The 22601-nt window shown below is 33.6% G+C and overlaps 1 protein-coding gene across 1 annotated transcript; it reads right to left on the minus strand.

Moving 5' to 3' along the window:
• Positions 1–671: 671 nt before the first annotated feature.
• On the minus strand, positions 672–22309 carry LOC137923200 (probable ATP-dependent RNA helicase DHX34). Its single transcript, XM_068766377.1, has 19 exons — positions 21700–22309; positions 21165–21283; positions 20412–20578; positions 19724–19927; positions 17816–17948; positions 17315–17463; positions 16243–16350; positions 15227–15332; positions 14059–14264; positions 12871–13074; positions 12289–12474; positions 11363–11460; positions 8738–8945; positions 8414–8476; positions 6953–7134; positions 6333–6443; positions 5076–5197; positions 2817–3108; positions 672–957 (listed from the first exon to the last, which is right to left on the minus strand). The coding sequence occupies exons 1-19, from the start codon at positions 22230–22232 to the stop codon at positions 672–674; spliced, it is 3477 nt and encodes a 1158-aa protein (XP_068622478.1). The 5' UTR covers positions 22233–22309.
• Positions 22310–22601: the final 292 nt, after the last annotated feature.

The raw sequence follows: 22601 nt of genomic DNA on the forward strand, positions 1-22601 counted from the left end.
AAAGATATAGAAGAGACTTTAAAGAGTTACAAATAGAAAAATTAATACGTACATAAAAAGAGAAATAAATTAACTACTTTTGTTTTGTGTAAGTGTAGACGTTGTTTGTCGTCTCACTCGCACAATATGGTCTAGTTACACTTATCACTAGCATCTTAAGATTTATTCGAAAGTGCTTTCCATAATTAGCTAACACACTACAACTTTAGGATAACTTGAGTCTTTATATCCATTCTTGTCGGACGCTTTTACATTTCTGAAGGTGTTGTTATCCATCTTTGAAACGCCCTGGCGTTATCGACTCTTATGCAATAAAGTTTATTACTCATTATATAAAACAGAAGACACCCGTTCTCTGCAAGATTGATTTAGGAATGAGAGGATACGTAAACAAAAGAAAGTAAGCTTGGCTTGCTTGTCCGACATATCCTGTCGGACAAGCAAGCCACATAGTATGAAGAACAGGTGGCAACTGGGGCCTTAAGGTTCTGAAAATGACAGCACCTGCAACTGCAGTATGGACGTCAAAACGTCTACCCAAGGTGAAGGTAACTGAATGCAGGACGCCTTCAAGTGGTCTTATTAGAAATCTATAAGGAAGGGCCGAGTTCAGCAGTGAACGTTCTACCGATAAAACAATGATATAAAAGACGAGAGTTTTTAATAAATATTTATTTACTTTTACAGCTCTTCTTATGTTTAAGTATTTCAACGGGCGTCATAAAGAATACCTCATTACAATTATCACATTTATACTCTTTAACATTAGGCCTATTATCGCGCGGCGGCTTAGTGTCTTTGATTTGTTTCTCCTCAGTTTTTGAAGAGCACATGAATTGCTTATGCTGCAGCCGTTCCAGTGGCGACAGACACAAAGATATCTCGCAATCCGGACAGGTCCAGGGGAGTTCGTATGTTTCTTGATAACTCTGGTAACTCCAGTCCGTGTCGACAACACTGGAAAAAGATATAATAGAGAAAGAGTCAGTATAATCATTATGTTCAATACTTACAACAAATTACAGTTCATATTACGAGGATCGCCCAATCAACCAATAGCACGTCAAACAATAATTACTAGTGCCGTCTCGCTCGCACCGTATATAAACAGACCTGTGCGGGTTCACTCGCCCACGAGTTGTACTGCGCAATATGTATAAATATAGCAGCAAAATAAAGAAGCCGGATGAAGCAAGAGAAGCAAAGAACAACTAAGTGTAGGAACAAGCCAGAAGAGAACTAAGAACCAAATCGATTAGCAACAACCGAGTAGCAATATTGAATACAGTGTTTCTTTTACGTTCGACAAACATTTACTCAATGACCTATGTCCTACAATATCATGTTATATTACCTTAAGATCATTTACAGCGAAGGTTTCTAGACTTTTTCCTAATAGACCTATTATTTATCTTGATATATTGAACTACTTGCAGCTATATTGCCAAAACTCGATAAAAAATTAGCATTAAGTATCTACATTACTGAATGAAGAACACGAAAATTTAAACAAGTAACAGTGTCCAAGGTTCATAAAATATTATCTGCCTATATTAATAGGTGAAATCAAGTCAACATTTTAGTTCTTCACTATCAAAAACATATATATGTTTTTGAGGAACCCTGCTGATGAATTAAAAAACCCCATTATTTTGCATTCGTAGATCCCGCCAAGTCTGTGGACCTCTGGAGGTCCTCTTGGACCATTTTGGGAACTTTGAATTTAACGTGGCTACTTATATACGCTGTAAGAATGTCAGAAAAGCTCAATTATTGCATTATTCAACTTTAAACTTCGAGGTTTCAAACGCGCTAATCTTAGAATATAAACACCAACTGTGATGATATGTACAAATTTAATTAGTAAAAATAGTTAAATCATTAAATAAATTGTGATAAAGAATGATAAGAAACCTAATACTAGTGATATTTGAGAAGTGTGCTGAAGGATGAAAGGTAAATAAAAGGAGGAAACTAAAAATGGAATGTAAGACCATGTGTAGTATGTTAGAAGACCGAATGAATGTTCTTAAGAATACTGAAAGAGGAGTAAAGAAGTAAAAAGAAGTATGTGACATAATAAATTAAAAATTGTTAAGTTCCCTGTCCAATAACAAGATAGGAGAGAACGAAAGGCCCCCAATAGCAGGAGTCATTAAAAAAAACTAAGAATATTTTACAACAAAGTCACTTAAGTTTTTTTTGTGGCATTTTATCAATATCCTTAATATAATAATAGTTCATATGCTTCTAGTTTTTCTTTTCAGCCGATAGACGCTCACTGCTAGACATAGGCCTAGCCCGAAGATCGTCATGATGGTTAGTCTTATGTTGCCCGCATTCAGCGACTTCTGGGCCTCCTACTTATTTCGCGACTACCGCAACATGATCACCATCAGCTGCACGAGCGATATGCCCACTGCCACATCAGATGAGCAATTCCAAGAGCTACGTCTGCGACCTTAGTTGACCATGCTTCATCACTTAAAAATCCATCACTGATCGCAATTTTTTACACGTTTCTACTTAATGAACTTCTTAAATTTATAACATGGAAATATGTTGTAATACGAAATTTTCCACAAAGGTTACAAATTTTAAGAAGGCTTGAGAAAGGTATAACAAGCTTTTCTTTATTTTTAAGGCAAACCTTAATATGACTGTTTATATTTCCTTTCATATACATATCATAAGAGCTCTCTCTTGTAGCGTATAAATTGTATCAATGTCAGTAGTACCTCACACAAGTAACATAAATGGGAGTGATCATTACTTTATTGATATATCAAGTACAATTATGTAATATTGCAGCTTACCAGTTATAAACGATATTGTCTGTTACATATATCCCTCCTTTTTTTTCATTCGCACGGCATTCAAAGCCTTGTTGGAAGGGATTAGGTTCGACAGTCGGGTGAGCGTCGTCGCCGCCGTGGTACAGAACCTTCAAGTCGCCGGGTAACAGCCTTTTGATTGTATAAACGACCTCGCAGTTCACGTAAGAGCTGATGTCACAAGACAGCTCGTATTGTAACTCCTCGTGTGTCGATTTTGAAATTTGTTTCGACTTTTGTAGCTCCGACTCTACCGACTTATTGGGGCTTGCATCTGGAATAAATAAATTCAATTATATAAATTGTATAACATTATGGTTTACAGAGGAACATAAAAATTGGACATGAATACCTCGAATATGTTAAAGAATACATATACCTAGGGCAGGTTATCTCTACCGAGGAACAAAATACAAAAGAGATAAATCTGAGGATAGCTGTGGGATGGAGAAAGTACTGGGCCCTAAAGGAAATAATGAAGTCTAAAGACCTTGGAATGGCAATAAAAAGAAAAACCTTTAACACATGCATACTACCTTGTCTAACTTATGGATGCGAAACTTGGTCATTAATCAAATTACTCAGGGAAAAACTAGCCATATGTCAAAGAGCAATGGAGCGAAGTATGACAGGCATACGAAGACAAGATCGGATCAGAAATACCATTGTAAGATCGAAAACTAAACTGACGGATATATTAAAAAGAATAGACCTGCAAAGGTGGCGATGGACCGATCACATGATTCGTGACAAGAATGGGAAATGGAGCAAGGCCATAAAAGAGTGGTACCCGAGAGACGGAAAAAGAAATCGAGGAAGACAAAAAATAAGATGGGAAGATGATTTAAAACTGACTGCGGGTGTAAAATGGAGAAGGGTTGCAAACGACAGAAGTCAATGGAAGTTTTTGGAGGAGGCCTATGCCAACAGGCACACAGAAATTAGAGACATACTTTAAAAATAAATTTAGTTTTAAAATGTGTAGCAATAGATTATTTTGTAAATACTAATTTCGTAATAAAGGGCTTTATTATTATTATTATTATCTGTAGTTATTCTTTGAGGGATGGCGACCTAATTGAGGTGAGGTATGAAAGAAATACAAGAAATTGTGACGAACAAAAAGGAATGAATCGATGACATTTAGATGAAAGGAAGACATTTTGCCCATAAATTATTATTGTAACCGTTATTTCAGTGTATCCAGAACAGAGGAAGTACGATAGGCCCCCAATAACAGGACCCTTGTAAAAAATATACACTAATTAAGACGTAATTAGCACATTAGTAACAGTAATATTCCTACGACTTACATATGTGGATTATACTAAAAAAGAAACTCTTTACTATAAACAGATTAATAATAATAAAACTTTATTTATTGTTCCAATCCAAAAATGCAACAAGCTTTCACATTCTTAGTTATAATCGATTTTTTTTTAATTTTATCCAGACATTATTTTGAGGCTCCACTAACAAGAACAACAACATGATAGTAGAACATTTTTCATTGCTTAAAAAGCCTAAACTAAAGGTATACTATATAAAGAGTAAAATAAAGTTAAAAAAACATGTAAAATTGAGACGTGCTCCTTAATCATAGGAGACTATGGGGAGTAGTTACTGTAAAGAGATTAAAATTAAGCATCCCAAGTCTTTTACTTAACTATCTTCTTTGTTAAGTAGTCCGCCGCCTCACGCTCGCTTTAACTGTTTCTGTCTCAAAAACAAAGTCTCTTAGTCTTAAGAAAAAGATAAAATTTGTAACAAAAAGTGATTTTTAAATAGGAATGTCAACGTAAACACGTTGTAAAATCGCTTGATAGTTAAATATTTATTATTAAGGGTATACGAGTAAATTTTATATGCAGGTGTAAATAATGACTTATGGGTGGTAAAAATGAGTTGTCGCGTTGATCTACAAAGATATTGTTTTTCTGTTAGTTAAATATAAGAAATTTACAACAATGTGGAATTGTGTTGTTTTTTCCGATTTTATGTTAGTAATATTTGCAAAACTCTTAAGTGTCTATTTCTGTTATGTATATACACTCGCGTGCAAGTAAATCGACTCATTCTTCAAACGAGCATACAGAGCCGCCGCGTTTTAAACGGCAGATGTATTTTTGTCACAAAATCATGTTTTTTAAAGCTTTTTTCATCATATATTTACTAGGTTAAGTTTTTTTAAAAATTAACTTAGTAAAAAATTCTCTGATATGTAATAATTTTCAAAAATACCCGTAAGTCTTTGGTTAATCAGCGCGTCCCAACGCTGTCGAAGCTTCGCCGCCTTCAGCAAGAGATTCAACCCTGTCTCCGGGTAGGGGAATTCCAACAGCAACCACGAATCACATACCAACCTATAAAATTACAATTACACGGATATATAGAATGTTACATAAGAAACCTATATATAAGAATCGTTAAATGTGGTGGAACATACTGCCAAGACCTTGAAGAATAATGTAGTGAATCTAAGTCTCCGAAGGTTAGAATAACTCAAAATATAAATATGAGCGTGCTCATGAAGATATAATACGCAACGAGTCTACAGAAAAAGTAGCGGAAATACCCTAGATCAAAAAAAAATAGTTTTGTGAGGATTAATGATAAGTGATCTAAGGAGATTACAGTTAGTACTTCGTTGCCAACACCTAGTACGTATCAGCAAATTCATGACAGGTTACCTCCAATTCAACTCAGTTACAAATATAAATAAAAATGAATACCGATTTCCCCTAGTCACGTCATAAGTTGAGAACTTAACCAATGTTTTCATTTATCTTTATTTAAAGATTCTCAATACTTTCTAAAAGATTCTTATAGAAAAAAAGAATAGAAATTCAGGCGTCGTATATTAATGTTGCTGATTGACCAATGCAAGTATTTATCCGTCACAAATTTAATATATTTTACGATCAAAAGTTTCTACATGAATTGTGTATATAAATATTATGAAAATAAGAAACTGGAAAAAACTTAACTAAATATCTAAACGAAAAATCATTGCCTCATCCACTATTCTGAGTTAGGTTTGCGTGATAGATAACCTCTTTTATTGAGTGCGCTTTTATCCTAACAGTGGCGCCAAAAGTGACTGCGTTCTCGATTGATTTATTGCTGATGCTATTAGCCCGAGTGATTTTACAGCTTCATCGGAAGAAGTCACAGAGCAGAAGGGTCCGTGAACATAAAAATATAACAAAAGTTAGACGGACGCGTTACTTTTGCACGAAGACGTTCACACATGGTAAACCGCTCTACCCTAACAGAGCTGTGTAGTGTTGATGTTGTGTATGCGGCTTGGGACGGCAGCGTGGACCACAGGCGAGTCAAGGAGGGATCCGGATTCAACCTCGATTCGCCCAAGCTGTTAGCGGTTAATGACCGGGCGGCCGTCCCCTAAAGAAGCGACTGCCTAAGCACTACCTTCCATCTTAAACCCTAGTCTTGGCCCATTAGACCAAAACTGTGTCATTCAGTCACAGTCTTTACCTGGTAAAGCCCATGTTGGTGTCGATGGAATGAGAGAGAAGCAGCAGCGTTTGCGCGGCCGGCATTCGCATCGAGTTCACAATGTACGGCTTCGTGGTTTCCAACAGCGATCTGAATTTAAAAAACCAAATGTAAGAAACAATATCTCATTCATCTTTATAAATTTTCTAATGCTTTGTAAATGTGACAAATGATAATAAATTAATAAATAAACGTGTACCAAGCACATACACAATCAATTCTAATCTAACCTATAAACAAGGACCAAATTCAATGTTTTTATTTATTTATATTTACTATCCCTAAAAAACTAAATGATTTTGAGTGTTGTTGTTCACCTCCTACAATGGATCATTTTAAGGTCCATCTATTATTTAAAAAACAAAAGGTATGAAAAAGAAAAGGTGGTAGACCTTGACATGTAACAAAATTAGCAAGAAAAATATAGATGAAATTAGTTAAGGACAGAACGCAAAAATCAGAAAATATAATGAACAATCATATAAAAAGATTACTAATTCCAAATTCAAAAGTAATGTTTTATTGATTTTTAACTATAGCAATATGTATGGCAAGACCAAGTATATGTAATATATTTATTAATAATCCAGCTAACTCACAAGTAGCAGAGTAACTGATGTCGTGCGGATAGGGCCAGTTTACTCTTGTATCCCGGCGGCGTCTCCTCATTTATATCAGCTTCACACAGCTGTACAACTCTAGGGTTCCTCCCGAAATACGATGTCGGATGAAGATAGACAAAAGGTTTGCTCCACGTGTGATAAAGTTGCTCTGAAACAGACTGCAAAAAATACATTTTACATTTATTACACTAACATTATCATATCCCCTATGAAGAGTTATACATCGTATATATATATATTAGAAACTTAGCATTTGTCACCATTCTTCACAAGATATTTAAATATCAAATTAATAAACAATAGTTTAGACAAAAAATATATTTCAATAAATATATAAGGATTTTCAAGAGGCCTATACCTTGCAGTGGGATTTATATAATAATTATACTAATTATCACTCAGTTTATAGTGGTCACTCGTGTGTTATGGGAAGAATGCCAGAACTCAATTTGATAGAAACAAGAATCAGATTGAATTCCCTTATATCGTCCTTTAACCTGAAGAGATGTTTTCCTAATGCTCTCTGGTATCCGTAAAGTCCACGGCAAACTCAGACGGGTTTCTTCATGTGACCACATTCACAATTTATTTAATTCATAGCATTACTATCATAATAAAAATTCTTTTCCACTATAACAAGAACCTTTAAATTTTTTATTAAACGAACTTCATAAATTTATTGCATGATAATTTAATGAAGCCTGAATAAATGCAAACTTTACTTTACTTTTAACTTATCTTTATTTTTAGTTCTTGTTTATTTTCCTATATCATGTTTACCAATGATTGAATATCAATTTGTTTTTGACATTTGTCAAAAAAAAAAACGGTGAGTAAAAGATTAAATTATTAAAAAGTTCATCAGACTTAATAAATACTAACATGCAAAAATGTGAGCAAAAAAATTTAGTCGAATATTGCTCCTGATAAAAAAAAAAACAGTTCAAAAATAAGACTTATTTAGTTATCATGTGTTACTTTTTACACATAATGTATGTTTGTGTATATATCCACTCTAATTTTATTATGACTGTAAACAAACAAGTGAAGAGTAAAGAGGGGGCGTATGTAGGCCCCCCATTAGATGATAGCAGTCATTATGCAGTGAGGGAGGCCTATGCCATGTAGTAGTTGTCTAGCAGCCGAAAAGAGAAAGAATAAGGCAATTAAATCTACACATAATAAATAAAACATTTTGATCTATTTCTTGTCTTTGAATTGCATATATTTTGATAGCGTTAAGATTTTGAAGTCGTATTATGTTCCTGTAACTTCCTTATATAACATTTCTTAATATTTTTATTTCCATATTTATCGACAGAAGCTCGAAAAGCGAATTGATTTCATTTTATATTTAATATAAATTAAACTTGTCAAATTGCTATTTACCGATAAGATTATTTTAATAATTAAACGTATAAAATAAAAGTATTTCACCTTGCAATGATTGAACTCGTCCGCTATTGCAACTTGGGGATACAGTGCTCTGCATAATACCATCTGAAACATCGAAATATTTGGTATAGATGACAATACTATATTTTAAATACTTACTAATTTTTAAATACATCAATTGACTATATTCATCACGTAGGTCTTCAGTATTTGTATTTCAGTACAAGAATTTTTTGAATCAATAAGCAAAGATGTAAATTATGACAATATCCACAGCTGGAAATCCGATTAAAAGTGGCCGGCATCGAGCGACTTCCGACATTCTTAAAACCAACAGCTGGAAGGTAGTTGCAGCAATATTATTACCTTTAGCATTATTAGATCACGGCCGCTGGAAGCGCTGGAACCAGATATCAAAGCCCGGATCCTCTGAGCATCGTTCGTCATGCGAAATTCAATGTCGCGTATGTCCAACACCTTGTCATCCTCGGGCTTGTCCTCTACTATCTCCCACGAGTCCACTTTGAGTCTCTTTCTCCGCTTCGATTCTTCAGCCGCTTTTTGCTTATATTGTCTGTAAATATTTTTATAATGTCGCTGTCGATTTGTTGTTGTTAATGTTTTGATTCTATCGTGTGGTGTCTCTATTATTTGTGTTTATGCGCGGAAACTAGCCATCTATCGACACTGACCGAAACTAGTTCCAACAAATATATATAAAAAAAATTACCATCTATATATAAACATGTACTAACACTTGAAGGGTAACTAATTGAGTAACTCTTGAAGAAGTTACTGAGTATTTTTGGAGACTTGAAATTTGGTAGTAACATTCCTTTAATATTAAAACGGCTATAGATAGTTACTCGTGTATAAATTAACAAGAATGTTCTAGAAGTCCATCTGCACACGGGCAGGTATAGTTAGTTATGGGTAACATGACTATTTGATAGAAAAGCGCTTTCTATAATAAGCTGGTCCATTAGGTAAATAAGCATCTAAATATCTAATATAACATAAGGTTATTTTTGTTTCACCTTAGTTTTGAATATATTTAACATTTCATGTAAGAATAAAATAAATATACATCAACGTACGATGACGAGCAGTGGTAGCCTAGATGTTGAGAACTGGGACTTGCGATAGTAGGTCGCTAGTTCGATTCCTGGGATACAATCTTATAGAATGCACACAATGTGTATTATTTATGTGGGACTATCACAAGTCATATACAAGTTTCCAAATGATGGGTAGCAGTTTCCTCTGCGCGAATACTACAAGGCAAAAGCCTCCCCTAAAGATATCAATGGGGGTATATACCATAATCAACACTCTTGGCAGATGGATTGGCGAATAATTATAAAATATTGTATCCAGGGAATTGAACTCGCGACCTACGTTCGCAAGTTTCAGTCCTTACAACTGCTGGGGTCAGACTCAATTCCATGCCTTCATATAACACGTGGGCACTATAATATATATATATATATATATATATATATATATATATATATATATATATATATATATATATATATATATATATATATTTATATATATACGAGGGCCAAACTAAAAGTTTTTAGAACTGGCAACTTAAAAGCATTATATTAAAAAAATAAGTTTAAATTTTGAAAATAGAACTCTTTACCAATAATATTGAGTATACATTTCATTCATTTGTCATTTGTTTTACGATTTGGCAGCAAATTGAAAATTGTCTGTGCACGTCAGAATGAATTTAAGCCGAGAAAATTTTCGTGCAATGATTTTTTATGACTTTCGATGTCATATAAGTCAACAAGAAAGTTATGATAGACTTCGATTGGCTTTTTACGATGAAGCCCCATCTCGTGCCACAGTTTACAACTGGTTTAATGAATTCAAACGTGGTCGAACTAATCTCACCGATGATTTGCGTGAGGGACGGCCTTCTACAGCGACGACTGAAGACAATATCAGTGTTGTGCGGCGTATGATAGAGACTGACAAAAGAGTGACCTATCAGCAGATTCGGACAAGTCTAGGCATAGGTATGAGTCAAGTGCACAAAATCCTCCATGAACATTTAGCGGTCAGGAAGCTTTGTGCCCGCTGGATACCGCATAATTTGACCGAGGCTCAAAAACTCCGCCGTGTTGATTGGTGCCGAGAAATGATCCAAAAATTTAACGGAGGTGACTCAAATGCTGTGTTCGACATACTAACGGGTGTCGAAAGCTGGATTTACTGTTATGATCCGGAAACCAAAAGACAGTCTGCTCAGTGGGTGTTTCCTTCCGAAGAGTTGCCAACTAAAGTGAAGAGAGGTCGAAGTGTTGGAAAAAAGATGGTGGCCTCGTTCTTCGGAAAGACAGGTCATTACGCGACAGTTGTCTTAGAGGATCAGAAAACGGTTAATGCAGAGTGGTACACTAACAACTTTTTGCCACTTGTCTTGGAAAAAGTTCGAGAGAAACGACCTCGCAGCAGGATCCTCCTTCATCACGACAATGCCTCGTCGCACACCGCCAGGCAAACGATCGACTATTTGGCGACCTCAGACGTGGAATTACTGGGTCACCCGCCGTATAGCCCCGACCTCGCACCCTGCGATTTTTATTTATTCCCGAAAATAAAAGAAAAACTTCGAGGAAAACATTTTATGGACGCCGAAGAAGCAGTGCCTGCGTTTCAAAACGCCGTCGAAGAGACCCCTTAGGCCGAGTGGGCAAGGTGCTTTTCTCAATGGTTCCATCGAATGCAGCGATGTATTGATGTAAATGGACACTATTTTGAAAAGTTATAATAAAACTAATAACTTGCTAGAATGCTTAGTTTTTGATTTTCTAAGAACTTTCAGTTTGACCCTCGTATATATATATATTTGCTAAGTTATTACGTTAAATACCCCTTGTCATTTGTCGCCATCATGATAAATTTATAAAAGTGTTGCCATATATTTTCACGATATGCCAACATATACAGTATATGTACAAAATATATAATAACCTCCGCATATCTTTCAGTTGCTTCAGTTGTCCGTGTCGCATTGCTCGTTCAGCCGATGACATGTTCTCCGGTTCTGGACCATCCATTAAGTTGTTGTCCTTAAACAGATCACAAAATGGTGAATTATTTTTTTAAAATATCTTTATTCAGGTAGACATTTAAATGCGCTTTTGAATCTCACACAAATACTCATGACACTGGTGGCCACGTCCGCCCACCCCGCGTTCAGGGTCGGCCCATGTCACAGGCGATCGCCGAGTAGCTCTCGTGACGCATCACTTACCCCACACTACAGTCACAACACTATACACTTACCGGGTATGATGTGGTATCAAGCAAACGTCTTCGTTGTAACTGTGATACGATTACCCAGAAACAAAATTTTGGCTCAGACCTCCTGTCTCAGGGGACTTAATACCGATTAACAAAGACAAAATGGCTCGCAGCAAAAACTTCAACAGTAACAATGTGTTTGGAATCTTCAATTAAAAAAGGTCACCGATGATATCATCAAGTAAGCTTTCACTGGCTCGGAACGATGATACGTTGAGAAGAAGTTGTATATAGGTACACCAAGACCCGTGAAGGATTTGTTAATTTTTTCAAGACAAAATTTAGGCGTTACGAGTTTAGTTTTATCTTAAAATAAGTATTTGAATTTTTACCAATTAACAATATGTTATAAAAAATATATGTCAAATAGACGCAACCGTCAGAATACCAATTTCTTTGAAAACGTCGCTCATAGATTTCTACTTAATTTATAAAAATTTCCGAAAAATATATTTTTTAAATAAATTAAGAATTAATTACTGCACTGTCTCGTAATAAAATACCATAATATAAAATGCTCTGAAAATAATTTAAACGTCTAAGATATCATGCGGAGCTTATATCACGAGGTCAATAGCACTTATAACACTAACCTGTAACAAGCCACGCAGCTGTGCAGCTAACTTGGTGAGCTCATAGAAGCGCTGCTCTTCTATGCCTCTACGACGACACCAGTCGCGACCACCGCGCCCCTCTGCCTTCACGCTCAGCCACGCGCAGTAAAGGGACAGAAGGGTGATCGGGTCGCCATGGTCAGACTCTTCTGGTTTCCTCGCATTCTGATCAAGTGTAAAAATATCTATCATATATTGATACAAATTTTGCAACAAACAGATGTTCCATTGATATCCGTGTACTTTTTAAAGTAGTGAATTTTAATACTAACGCGGTAATGATTACCGAAAAATCTAATATGTCGTAAAAATAGTGTTTTTAAACAAACGATGTTAGCTTTGTCTACATTACTAACATTATGGTGATTATAACAAACTATCAATATAAGACAATTTCGATCTTTAAAAGATCAGAACGCTTATACAATTCAGGAGACAACACTGTCAAAGCCACAGATGGGTTTTAATTTATCCCATTAGTTAGACGTTATTCGTCCAAGGAAGTATTTTCATAACATCCTATATCGTAATTAGGAGAAACGTCATGTAAGTTAAACTTACCTCGCATTCAAAGTCCCTGTGAGCTCTGGTTGTAAATATTGATTTAATCCCTAAAGCCGCAGTAAGAGCGAGGGCAGAGTCCCGTTTGTGAGGCGGCAGAGTTGCGCTACCTATCACTAGCGCCTTCGCCAGCGACACTTCCACTGGCAAATTTGCCAAAGTCGTACCAAGTAACGTTAATTTTTCATTTGAAGACAATGCCCCCTGAAATAGCAATAATATTTTGTGAATAAATCAATCAATTCATAAATAGTCAAATGAACGAACGATTGAATGAACTATTAAATGAGTAATTGAACTGAAAAATGATTCGAAAGCATATTATCATCTATAAAAGGAACTAATATATAGCTACTTCCGCTTTGCAACAGCAGTTGTGCAATGAAGTTAACGCCCGCTAGCCCGAGACAATGACTCGGTGTTTGGCACTAGTCGGTGTAACATCTCCTGAGGATGAGGATGCCCCGTGGAGGGGTGAAACACGTGTAGAGTAGATTAACGGTGGTAGTTGTGTTTGGCATTGTTGGCCGCACGCGCATTTATCAGCTGGCTGGCGGGCGGTGCATATATATGATATATATATATATATATATATATATATATATATATATATATATATATATATATATATATATATATATGAGTTAGACATTTTATCATCATTCCACTGCTGGATATAGATTTCCTCCGTGGGTTTCCAGCACGACCAATGCCTTTCGACGATCTTAACAGAATTGTGTATCGACCTTATGGGTGGACGTCCTTCGCTGCGATTACTAATGTACCTCCGTAGTTTCCAATTCAGAACCGTAAGGGGCCTCTTCGGCCATTTGTTTTGTGAGCCATTCCACTAGAATTGCTTGCACTGTTCTAGGGATCACCTCATACCTGATTAGATATCGTAGAGAAGTCCCGAGCATATCCTTTTTTTATTTATCAATTTATTACAAAGATTTAAATTGAGAATCACTAACTTTTTGTAAACTATGCAATAAATAAAAATATTTATATTCCCTTTTGACTAATGGCGTATCTGGCGTGAAAAAAAGTTTAGATTCTAATACATAAATTCACCCAAGTGTTTGTAAACCAGATATTGAGTAAACATGTGTGTACAGCATTTCAATTTGCTCAAAATATACATTTGAAACATCAGACCTTGAAGAATAATAAATAGGTAAAACTCACGTGCTGTTTTAATTCTAGAAGGGCATTTTCAATAGCCTGCTCGGGCGGCGTATCGAGGAATGGGAAGCGTCGGACATCGTTCACTCCCAGCGAGCTCATCATCAGCAGGAGCGACGCCAATGGCACCCTGCTCACTTCGGGCGCGCTGAATGGCTCCATATCCGAGTACTGTTGCTCGGAATAAATACGGTAACAGACACCCGGACCTACAAGGAAATTTATTTAATATTAACGAACAGTGTTTTTATTGCTACATAGAAATATCTGTTCAACATACTTATATTTGTAAAGAGCACAAAATAATAATCTCGTCTGGTATTTGGCGCGATAAGAGCAGAATAACAGTCACAGCAGAGAGAAAAAGAAGGAGAATATTGCTTCACTAGTGAGGGGAATATCACTGGACCTTTTTGTAGTTTTGCCAAAGGGTTATAGGAATAACAATAACAAGCAATAAAAATAGATAAATGAAAAACGACAAAAATAACATAAAATTAACTGTGAATATTAGAAATGTAAATTAAGTGCGGTAAAACTATAATAATATAAGAATACATGAAGTGTCATACAAATAATAAAAATAATAAACGTATAATTCTAGAGCTCTGTATATGGAAGGAAAGTATAGTAAGCAATTAAAGATACTGTAAAAGAAATTAGAGGAAAGTATGAAAGACGTTTAGAATGAGTAAATTTCATTATGAAATTTATTAAAATTATTTGTAAAATTACAAATTAAATAAAGACACTATCCAGCTATGATAAGGGTTGAACGAGACACCTCAAAACGAGGCTACATAATTTTTTTTATCTCGAACGGACAGTCAATTGACTAATTAACTCTTGGCGCAGCGAAGCACGCCAAACGGATTTTCAATTGACTTCTGGAGCCGCAACTAGTTTAGTCATAATAGAACTCAATTGTAAGAATTATATCAATTATAAGAATTTCGTAGTCTCAATAATTACTTTTAACAATCAGGTATTTACAACATACGTATTCATCCTTCAATAACTCGTTTTAAAACATTATATTTTAACGCGGTAACGCCAACACGAATGTACCATATTCAGTAAAATATTGATTATTTTAATAAAAGATCAATATATGCTACGTGATTATTACCAACGTGCCAAATTGAAAGGCGGATTTACTTAGCTTACTCACCCGTTCTACCGGCTCTTCCTTTCCTTTGATCAGCACTCGCTTGCGATATCCAAAACTCCTTGAGTCGTTGCATTTTTGTCGACGAATCGTAACTCATTTCTTTAACCTAATAATAATTCATCTTACATTTAATATAATAAAAAATAGGTATAATAATCCTAATAACAATAAATCTAATAAACATTTTATCACAGTTTATACCAGAAAAGCTTGATTACATTTTTTTGGTAAAAACATATTGGCAAACCTACTACTAGGCCATTTAGAAACTGGAACGTGTAAAAATAAAAACATACGTTCCAAATTTAAATTTTCTACTAAATTTATTTTACCAACATTACGAAACATGGATCTCAGTCATTCGGATCCACAGGATCCGAAGATCACATTGCCGTTTCCATGATTTTTAATGACTTTAAATCTAAGGTATGTTTATCAACTTCCGTATAAATGATGCAACTTCTAAAATAACTACAAATTAGGGTGAGACCTTTAATAAGAAAGATCCAGAAAGAAATGGTAGTTTGTAGATTGGTATAATGGAAGATAAAGATAAAGGAAACGTGGACTACTACTGGACATGATTATTCTGATATTGATATTGATATCGTGGAAATGACTGTTTTTTATAACAAAAAATGGGATGCATATATAATATAATCTCTGCCGTTTCTCTATTTCTAAAAGAAATTTCCATCCGGAAACGCGTTGAAGGAATCGATGACAAGCTCTTTCCATACTAACCTGTTCCCTGCTTTCCTCAGGATAAAAAGAAAAGTCCTGCTATTTATTTGACTGATCAACAGTCCAACGAGTAAATGACCCATAATGTCTTTTAACTTCTGTTTTACCAACAACCGATAGTATGCCGGAGTTGTATGCTTGTGATGTAGCAAAAATAATTTAAGACTCGTTGGGCATATTATAGTGAACCTGGTCCATCTTGAGCTAGTCGACGATGGACTTATTAGTGCGTATATATATATGTCATACATTAGACCAAAAAAATTACATACTTTGCCTGAATCAACGACGAATCTAATTCCATCTATCGTCACAGACGTTTCAGCTATATTGGTTGAAACGATACACTTCCTAACGCCTTCCGGAGGGTAGTCAAAAACCTGAAATTGCAACGTATTAATTAAATTTCCACTTTCAATTAAACAAAAAATATCATGTAAGTACCATAAAAAATTTCAAATCAAGATTAATAAGAGAAATTCAAGATCAAAAAAGCACATACTCAAGTCTTATTAAATCGTTATTTTATTTATAAGATAATAAATCAAGGAAACTTGATCACTTTGAAACACATTTTATTTTAAACACATTAAATTTATTTAAAGATATTATTTTAATTTAATATTTTTTTAAAAAATATATATATTATTTTAAACACATTGAAACACATTATATTTGCACTTTTATTAATTTTGGGGGTGACCTATGGCTTGCGGTGGTCATCTATCAGACATGTCACTTACATGTTGATAAAGATTGAATTTTTTACAGCACGAAGTCTGTTGTGATGGTTAGAACTTATAATAAAATCGAAACAACTGAACCGCTTTTTAGGAACATCTAACTACCTAAAGCATTACAGCGATACTACTATTAAGTACAATTAAAATATACAAAACAAAGATTCCTTCTTTAAATTTTTATCAAGCATATAATGATAAATAATTATAATTTTTGTTCACATAATCGTCTTTCTTCATCGAAACGTAGCAAATATATTAAAATTAAAGTTTATATTAAGACTAACTGTACCCGCGACTTCGACCGCATGGAAATAAAAAAAGGTATTTAGTTTAATTATTCTTTTTCGTTTAAGAATTTTTCTAAAATAAAAGTTAGGCCACTTTTACTTCATATTACACTTGTTTCTTCATATTACATCGGCTAACTGCCGAAACATTCACAAATTAGCCGGACCAAACAGACAGGCAGACAAAAAATTAATAAAATGTTATTTTGATATATGTACCGTTTATCTTCAAAGCATGTAGTAAAAAGCGGTTATCTCAATATTACAAAAAGACACACAATTTTATTTATTTGTTGAAACACCTAAAGACTTACCTTATCCTGTTCAATAAGAGATAGACCACTATGAAGGGGTAGTACAATCCATTTCTTAGTTTTATCTGCGTATTGTTGCGCTGCATCACATATGGAGGTGATTTCCTGGACCCCGGACATAAATATCAAGAGGTCGCCTCTTTCGTCACCTGTAACATAAAAATTACTTTAACTATATTATTATTCCAATACAATAGTTTATTAAACAACTTGTAAAAACATTCTATCACAGAAAAAAAAATAACGACCTCTAGAAGTCCATGTTTTCTGGTACACAGCTATGTTTTTAAGAGGACGTTCTATAGCTTAAATGATAATAATGATGATGATGAACTCATTGAAGCCGCCTCCTTATACGGTTATCTTAACAATTATGCTAGGTGAATATGCAATTAAATATCATGTCTCTTTTTTATAGCTGTCAATTTTAAGATTGTCAGAGCTCAAAAAAGAAAAGGTAATATTTAAGTTACAGATACATATGGTAGTAATATTACTTACACGGATATTTGCTGTCAATTAACTGCATAATTTGAACATAAGGTTGAGGATCGAGCCGGTCATCTCTAGTTGGTTTTTCATCAATTAAAATTGGTTTGTAATGTAAATCTATTGGATATAATCTTCCAGGAACCTGTAATAATTAACAAATATATTTAACATTAACCAAAACAAATTACTGGTAATAATTGATACTACTCATTAAGCTTCGACTATTTCCTAGAGACTACAACGGCAAAATTTTTGATTCAGCCGACTTTATTTATGGCCCTGTTTTTTCTTTATATTTTTACTTATATTTTTTGCATTAATTATATAGGATTGCCACTGCTCACTAACAATATTCCAGAGGATGGCCATCAGTGTCCTCTGCGTACTATAATATCACACTTCGATGGTATATATCTCGGAGGCCTATGTCGTGCAGTAGGCGTCTATGGGCTGAAACAACTCATTAACCGGATTATAAACTAAACAATGTGATACTAACTGTCCCCACTGTCTATGCACTCAACATTTTAAATGATAAAATAATACAAGTCGTTATGATACGAAACTTTTTATTTAATAATTTAGTTACAACAAGACTCACCACTTGTAGTTGAAATCCGAGGTTCTATTAATTTTCTATCTATTATATAACAATAAATACTTACACTAAAGTAACCTACAAGTTTGCTGATAACAAGCTTGCACATATTATAATTTGGCATCTAAAAGAGCCAAGTGTAAAATTTACAAAATTGAAATTGGTGAAGAGATTAAAAAAAAAACTGCAGACGATGGTAGGCTGCTCTTCTAGGTCCAGGGAGGCAGAAACGCAATTTTTGCGATATGCAATTATTAATTTTTTGAGATATTTAAAAGAGTACAAAACGTCGGTAAACCAGAATTACGTCTACCTATTGGCTAACGCCATCTAGTAGTTTTTTAGAAAAAATATGATGAAACAGAACTAGGTATTTACCAAAAACATTTTCAAAGACATTAACGGGATCCTAAGTAGATTTTGAAGATGGTCTTTCTATTAATGTTTCATTCTTACAACGACAGTTTAATAAAACTTTCATTAAAAATATTCAGATGTCATTTTTAAAATTCAGCCAATGTGAACAGCAGAGGTGGTCAAAACTGTCTAAATTTATTATAGATATGTTGCGAAAAGTATTCAAAAAGCCAGTTCTAATACAAACGAACTTATCTAAGGTAGTAAACAGCGACATTAATGTGTGATGTTTGTCGACATGACTATGATTTAAATTATATTTTTAAAGAACATTCTCTACTTCATAATTTGATATAGAGAAAATATGGTATTATGGCGTCTACCAAAATCAACGTTTGTGAAATTCGAAAATCAATAATTTAAATATTTTATACATTAATTGTCTTGAGGTTTTGAAATGGAGATCAAAGTTCGGTAAGCGTAGCGTAGGATGTCCACCCACAAAGAGGACGGACGACCTTGTAAAGGTATTTGAAAGACGCTAGATGCAGATCGCTTCCAACTTGTACTATTGTATATCTATTAAAGAGGCCTATTTACAGCAGTGACTGAACAGCTGAAATACATTTTGTCCACTAATTTTAGAAATTACACATTTTTTTTCTAAAATAATTTGGTCGATCTAGTTGACGCTTAGGTACGTGAAAAGAACACACACATTTAAACTTGAAACTGATTGATTTATTAAAACTTTAAGAGCCGATAACTTTTGGTGACTCGTATTAGCGCGATATAACGGCCTAGTGGTGCCATCTATAAATTTCTCCTAGAAATATTCTTAATAACGTATAAAATGAAATCTAATCATTTTGAACAAAGTAACACATGTGTATATTTTAAGTTGAGGATCAAATAAAAAAAATCTAGTACGTTTGTTATTGTTATAAATATTTAATACTCACTTGTATAACAACTGCAGACTCAGAGGAAAAATAATCTTCAAACAATTTAATATTGATTGTGGCCGACATGAGCACTAATTTAATATCATTACGAGTGTGTACAAGGCACTTGAGTACTCCAAGAAGAAAGTCACCCATAAGATGTCTCTCGTGAATTTCATCTAATATGATAACATCATAATTTGGAACATTTTCCGAAGAAATCTGAAATGTTTAAATAAAGTTAATATTTGTTCACAAACATTTATTTAATGAATGTCTTCCTCCGAATTATCATAAATTAACTTATAATGTTATTAAACAGAAACTTAAGAATAAGTAATACATATTACAGCATGAATATTTTTAAAATGGTACCAAAGCGGTAATAATTGTTACAATACACAATTATTGTAAAATTGACAAAAAATCCCTGACTGAGACTCTTCTCAGGACAAGGTAACTTTAAAACCCTTGTATGTTTAAATTAATGGTTGTTTTTATGGAGAAGCTCATTCTGATTCAAGTTTCTATTAATTTTTTTTCATAACTTACACAAGTGGTCATTGTAAATGGTTTCTTGTGAACATTAATTATTAATTTAGGGTAGTTATTAAACACATAATTTTGACTATTATATACCAAATACCATAGGAATATTGATACCTTACATAGATTTTTTACTGCAGCATAAAAAATATATTAAAACCTGTCTTAGCAGCAATCCTTCGGTAATAAAACATATCTTAGTATCAGCAGACTTGCTCTTTTCAAATCTTATTTGGTATCCAACTTTGCTCTCAAACTGTGTTAGAGTTTCATATGCAACTCTTTTTGATAATGACACACAGGCAATTCTTCTTGGTTGAGTGCATGCTGTAAAAAATATTTTTTCATTTATACACACAATCAAATAGTTTTAATTTTTTTTTACATCATATTAAGTACCTCCATAGGCTAGACATAGATAAGCTGCTATTGATATTATACTACCAGGATTTTTGTAAGCATATAACATCAAGCAAACTTGTTTACTATTATATATTGTATGTGAATTTCATAATTTTAGTAGTCAAATTCAATTGTATAGTTTGGTTATAAGGACATCTTATAATTTTTAGTTAAAACAAAAAGGAATAAACAATATTAACATTAATTATAAATTTACATCTCATTTTCAGTTAATAAGTCTAACAGTAATAAGCAACCTATCTTAGTCATTCATTTCATCATTCATTACACAAAATGCTTTTTCACAAACATTACATAAACTACTTGTCTAGAGTCCAGAATAAGTTACGTGTTTCATTTCTATATCATCATTATAGTAAACTAAATAATATTATCACAGCCTACAAATATTTACTCTTATACAACTTTTTTTTAAATAGTGAATGTTTTTGCATGACGCAACAAATAATTGTGATATTATTAACAGGAGTTATATATCAAAACCAGTTACCAATATTTTGAAAGCCAGCATCATGTAGATACTGCGGTACCTGAGTTGACTTCCCACAACCAGTGTCACCAGCAATAATAACTACCTTCTCATTTTTTACTGCTTCTTGTATTTCATTTCTGAAAAATACAAGTAGGATAGTGAAATGTGAACTTTTCATTCTTTCATTATCTGCTATAGCTATACACATTAAAAATATTAAAATTGTGGAATATACATGGGGATGAGGGTAGGTAGGTATTGAGGCCCCCACCCTAGTCCACATTTGTTCCAAAGGTTGCATTACATTTGGTTTAGTAACAAGCAGCCTACTTGCTTTGCAAGCTTTATAAATTTAGTGCATGCATTGTAGTGTACATAGGTGGAAATTTCTTACACACTATATGAGTGTGTATGAGTGTGCATGTGTAATTTTATATGTACCTGGATAATTTTCAGGTATATTTCTTTTAATCATTTATGGAATGGGTAAAAAATATTATTAAGGAAACCTTTTTTACGTTGTGGATCACTAAATAATTTTAACATATCCAACCTGTATTTAGCTACTGGCAGGTCTCTTTGTGTTTGCCTTAACTTTTTCAACTTTTCAAGTTTCTCTTTATTTTTAAAATCCAAGTATATTGACACAACGTTCAAAAATGCTTCAAACACATTTTTGTCAAGTTTCTTTCTCCCCTTTTCATCACACACTCTATCCATAAATTTTATGTTAGTATTAAAATTAATGCAATTAAATTTTGAAAATTTTAATGTACTCTCTATATCTCTGGAAGAATTGTCTTCATTAGGAAAGATAGGTTTACCAGCTTTTTTCAATGTAGATTCATATTTTTTAACAAACACCCAGAAGTCATCCAAATTATTTGTAACGGTGTTGGTGTCATTGCTATAAGTAAAAATTTTATTAATGTCTCGTTTGTAGTCCAAAAAACTAAATTCCCTATCGAAACATTCTGTTTGTGTTGGTTTTTTTATTTCATAACGATCTGTAATGTGTCTGTCCTTAGAGTTGGAGCGTCGTCTTTTAGATGAATTTTGTGATACATGGTTTGAAGCTCTTTTCATTATTTCTTGTAGTCAATTTTAGATTGTATACTTATTTCAACAAAAAAATTCACGTTAGACAATATCTTTTATTGTTTTGACAGTACTGTGTTCAGATGTCACATTGTTATTGATACAATTTGACATAATAAAACATTAACGTCAAAGTCGTCTATCTGTTTGTTACAATTATTCTTCTCCAGAATTACTATAACTATGAGTATATGTTGAAAGGAGGAAATGTGTTGAAAGAAATGGATTATAGAATAACTTATTGCAGAAGAAAAATTAAATGATAATTTAAAAACTCTTGGTGAATGACTGCTTATGCAAACTGATTTACTAAGTATTTTAATTTGAAATTAATAAATTTTAACAATAAAACCATAA

This window comes from Battus philenor, unplaced genomic scaffold, assembly GCF_028537555.1.
Source record: "Battus philenor isolate CCGP_79_NKW_IND1 unplaced genomic scaffold, ilBatPhil1.0.hap1 SCAF_21, whole genome shotgun sequence".
NCBI classification, from domain to species: domain Eukaryota; kingdom Metazoa; phylum Arthropoda; class Insecta; order Lepidoptera; family Papilionidae; genus Battus; species Battus philenor.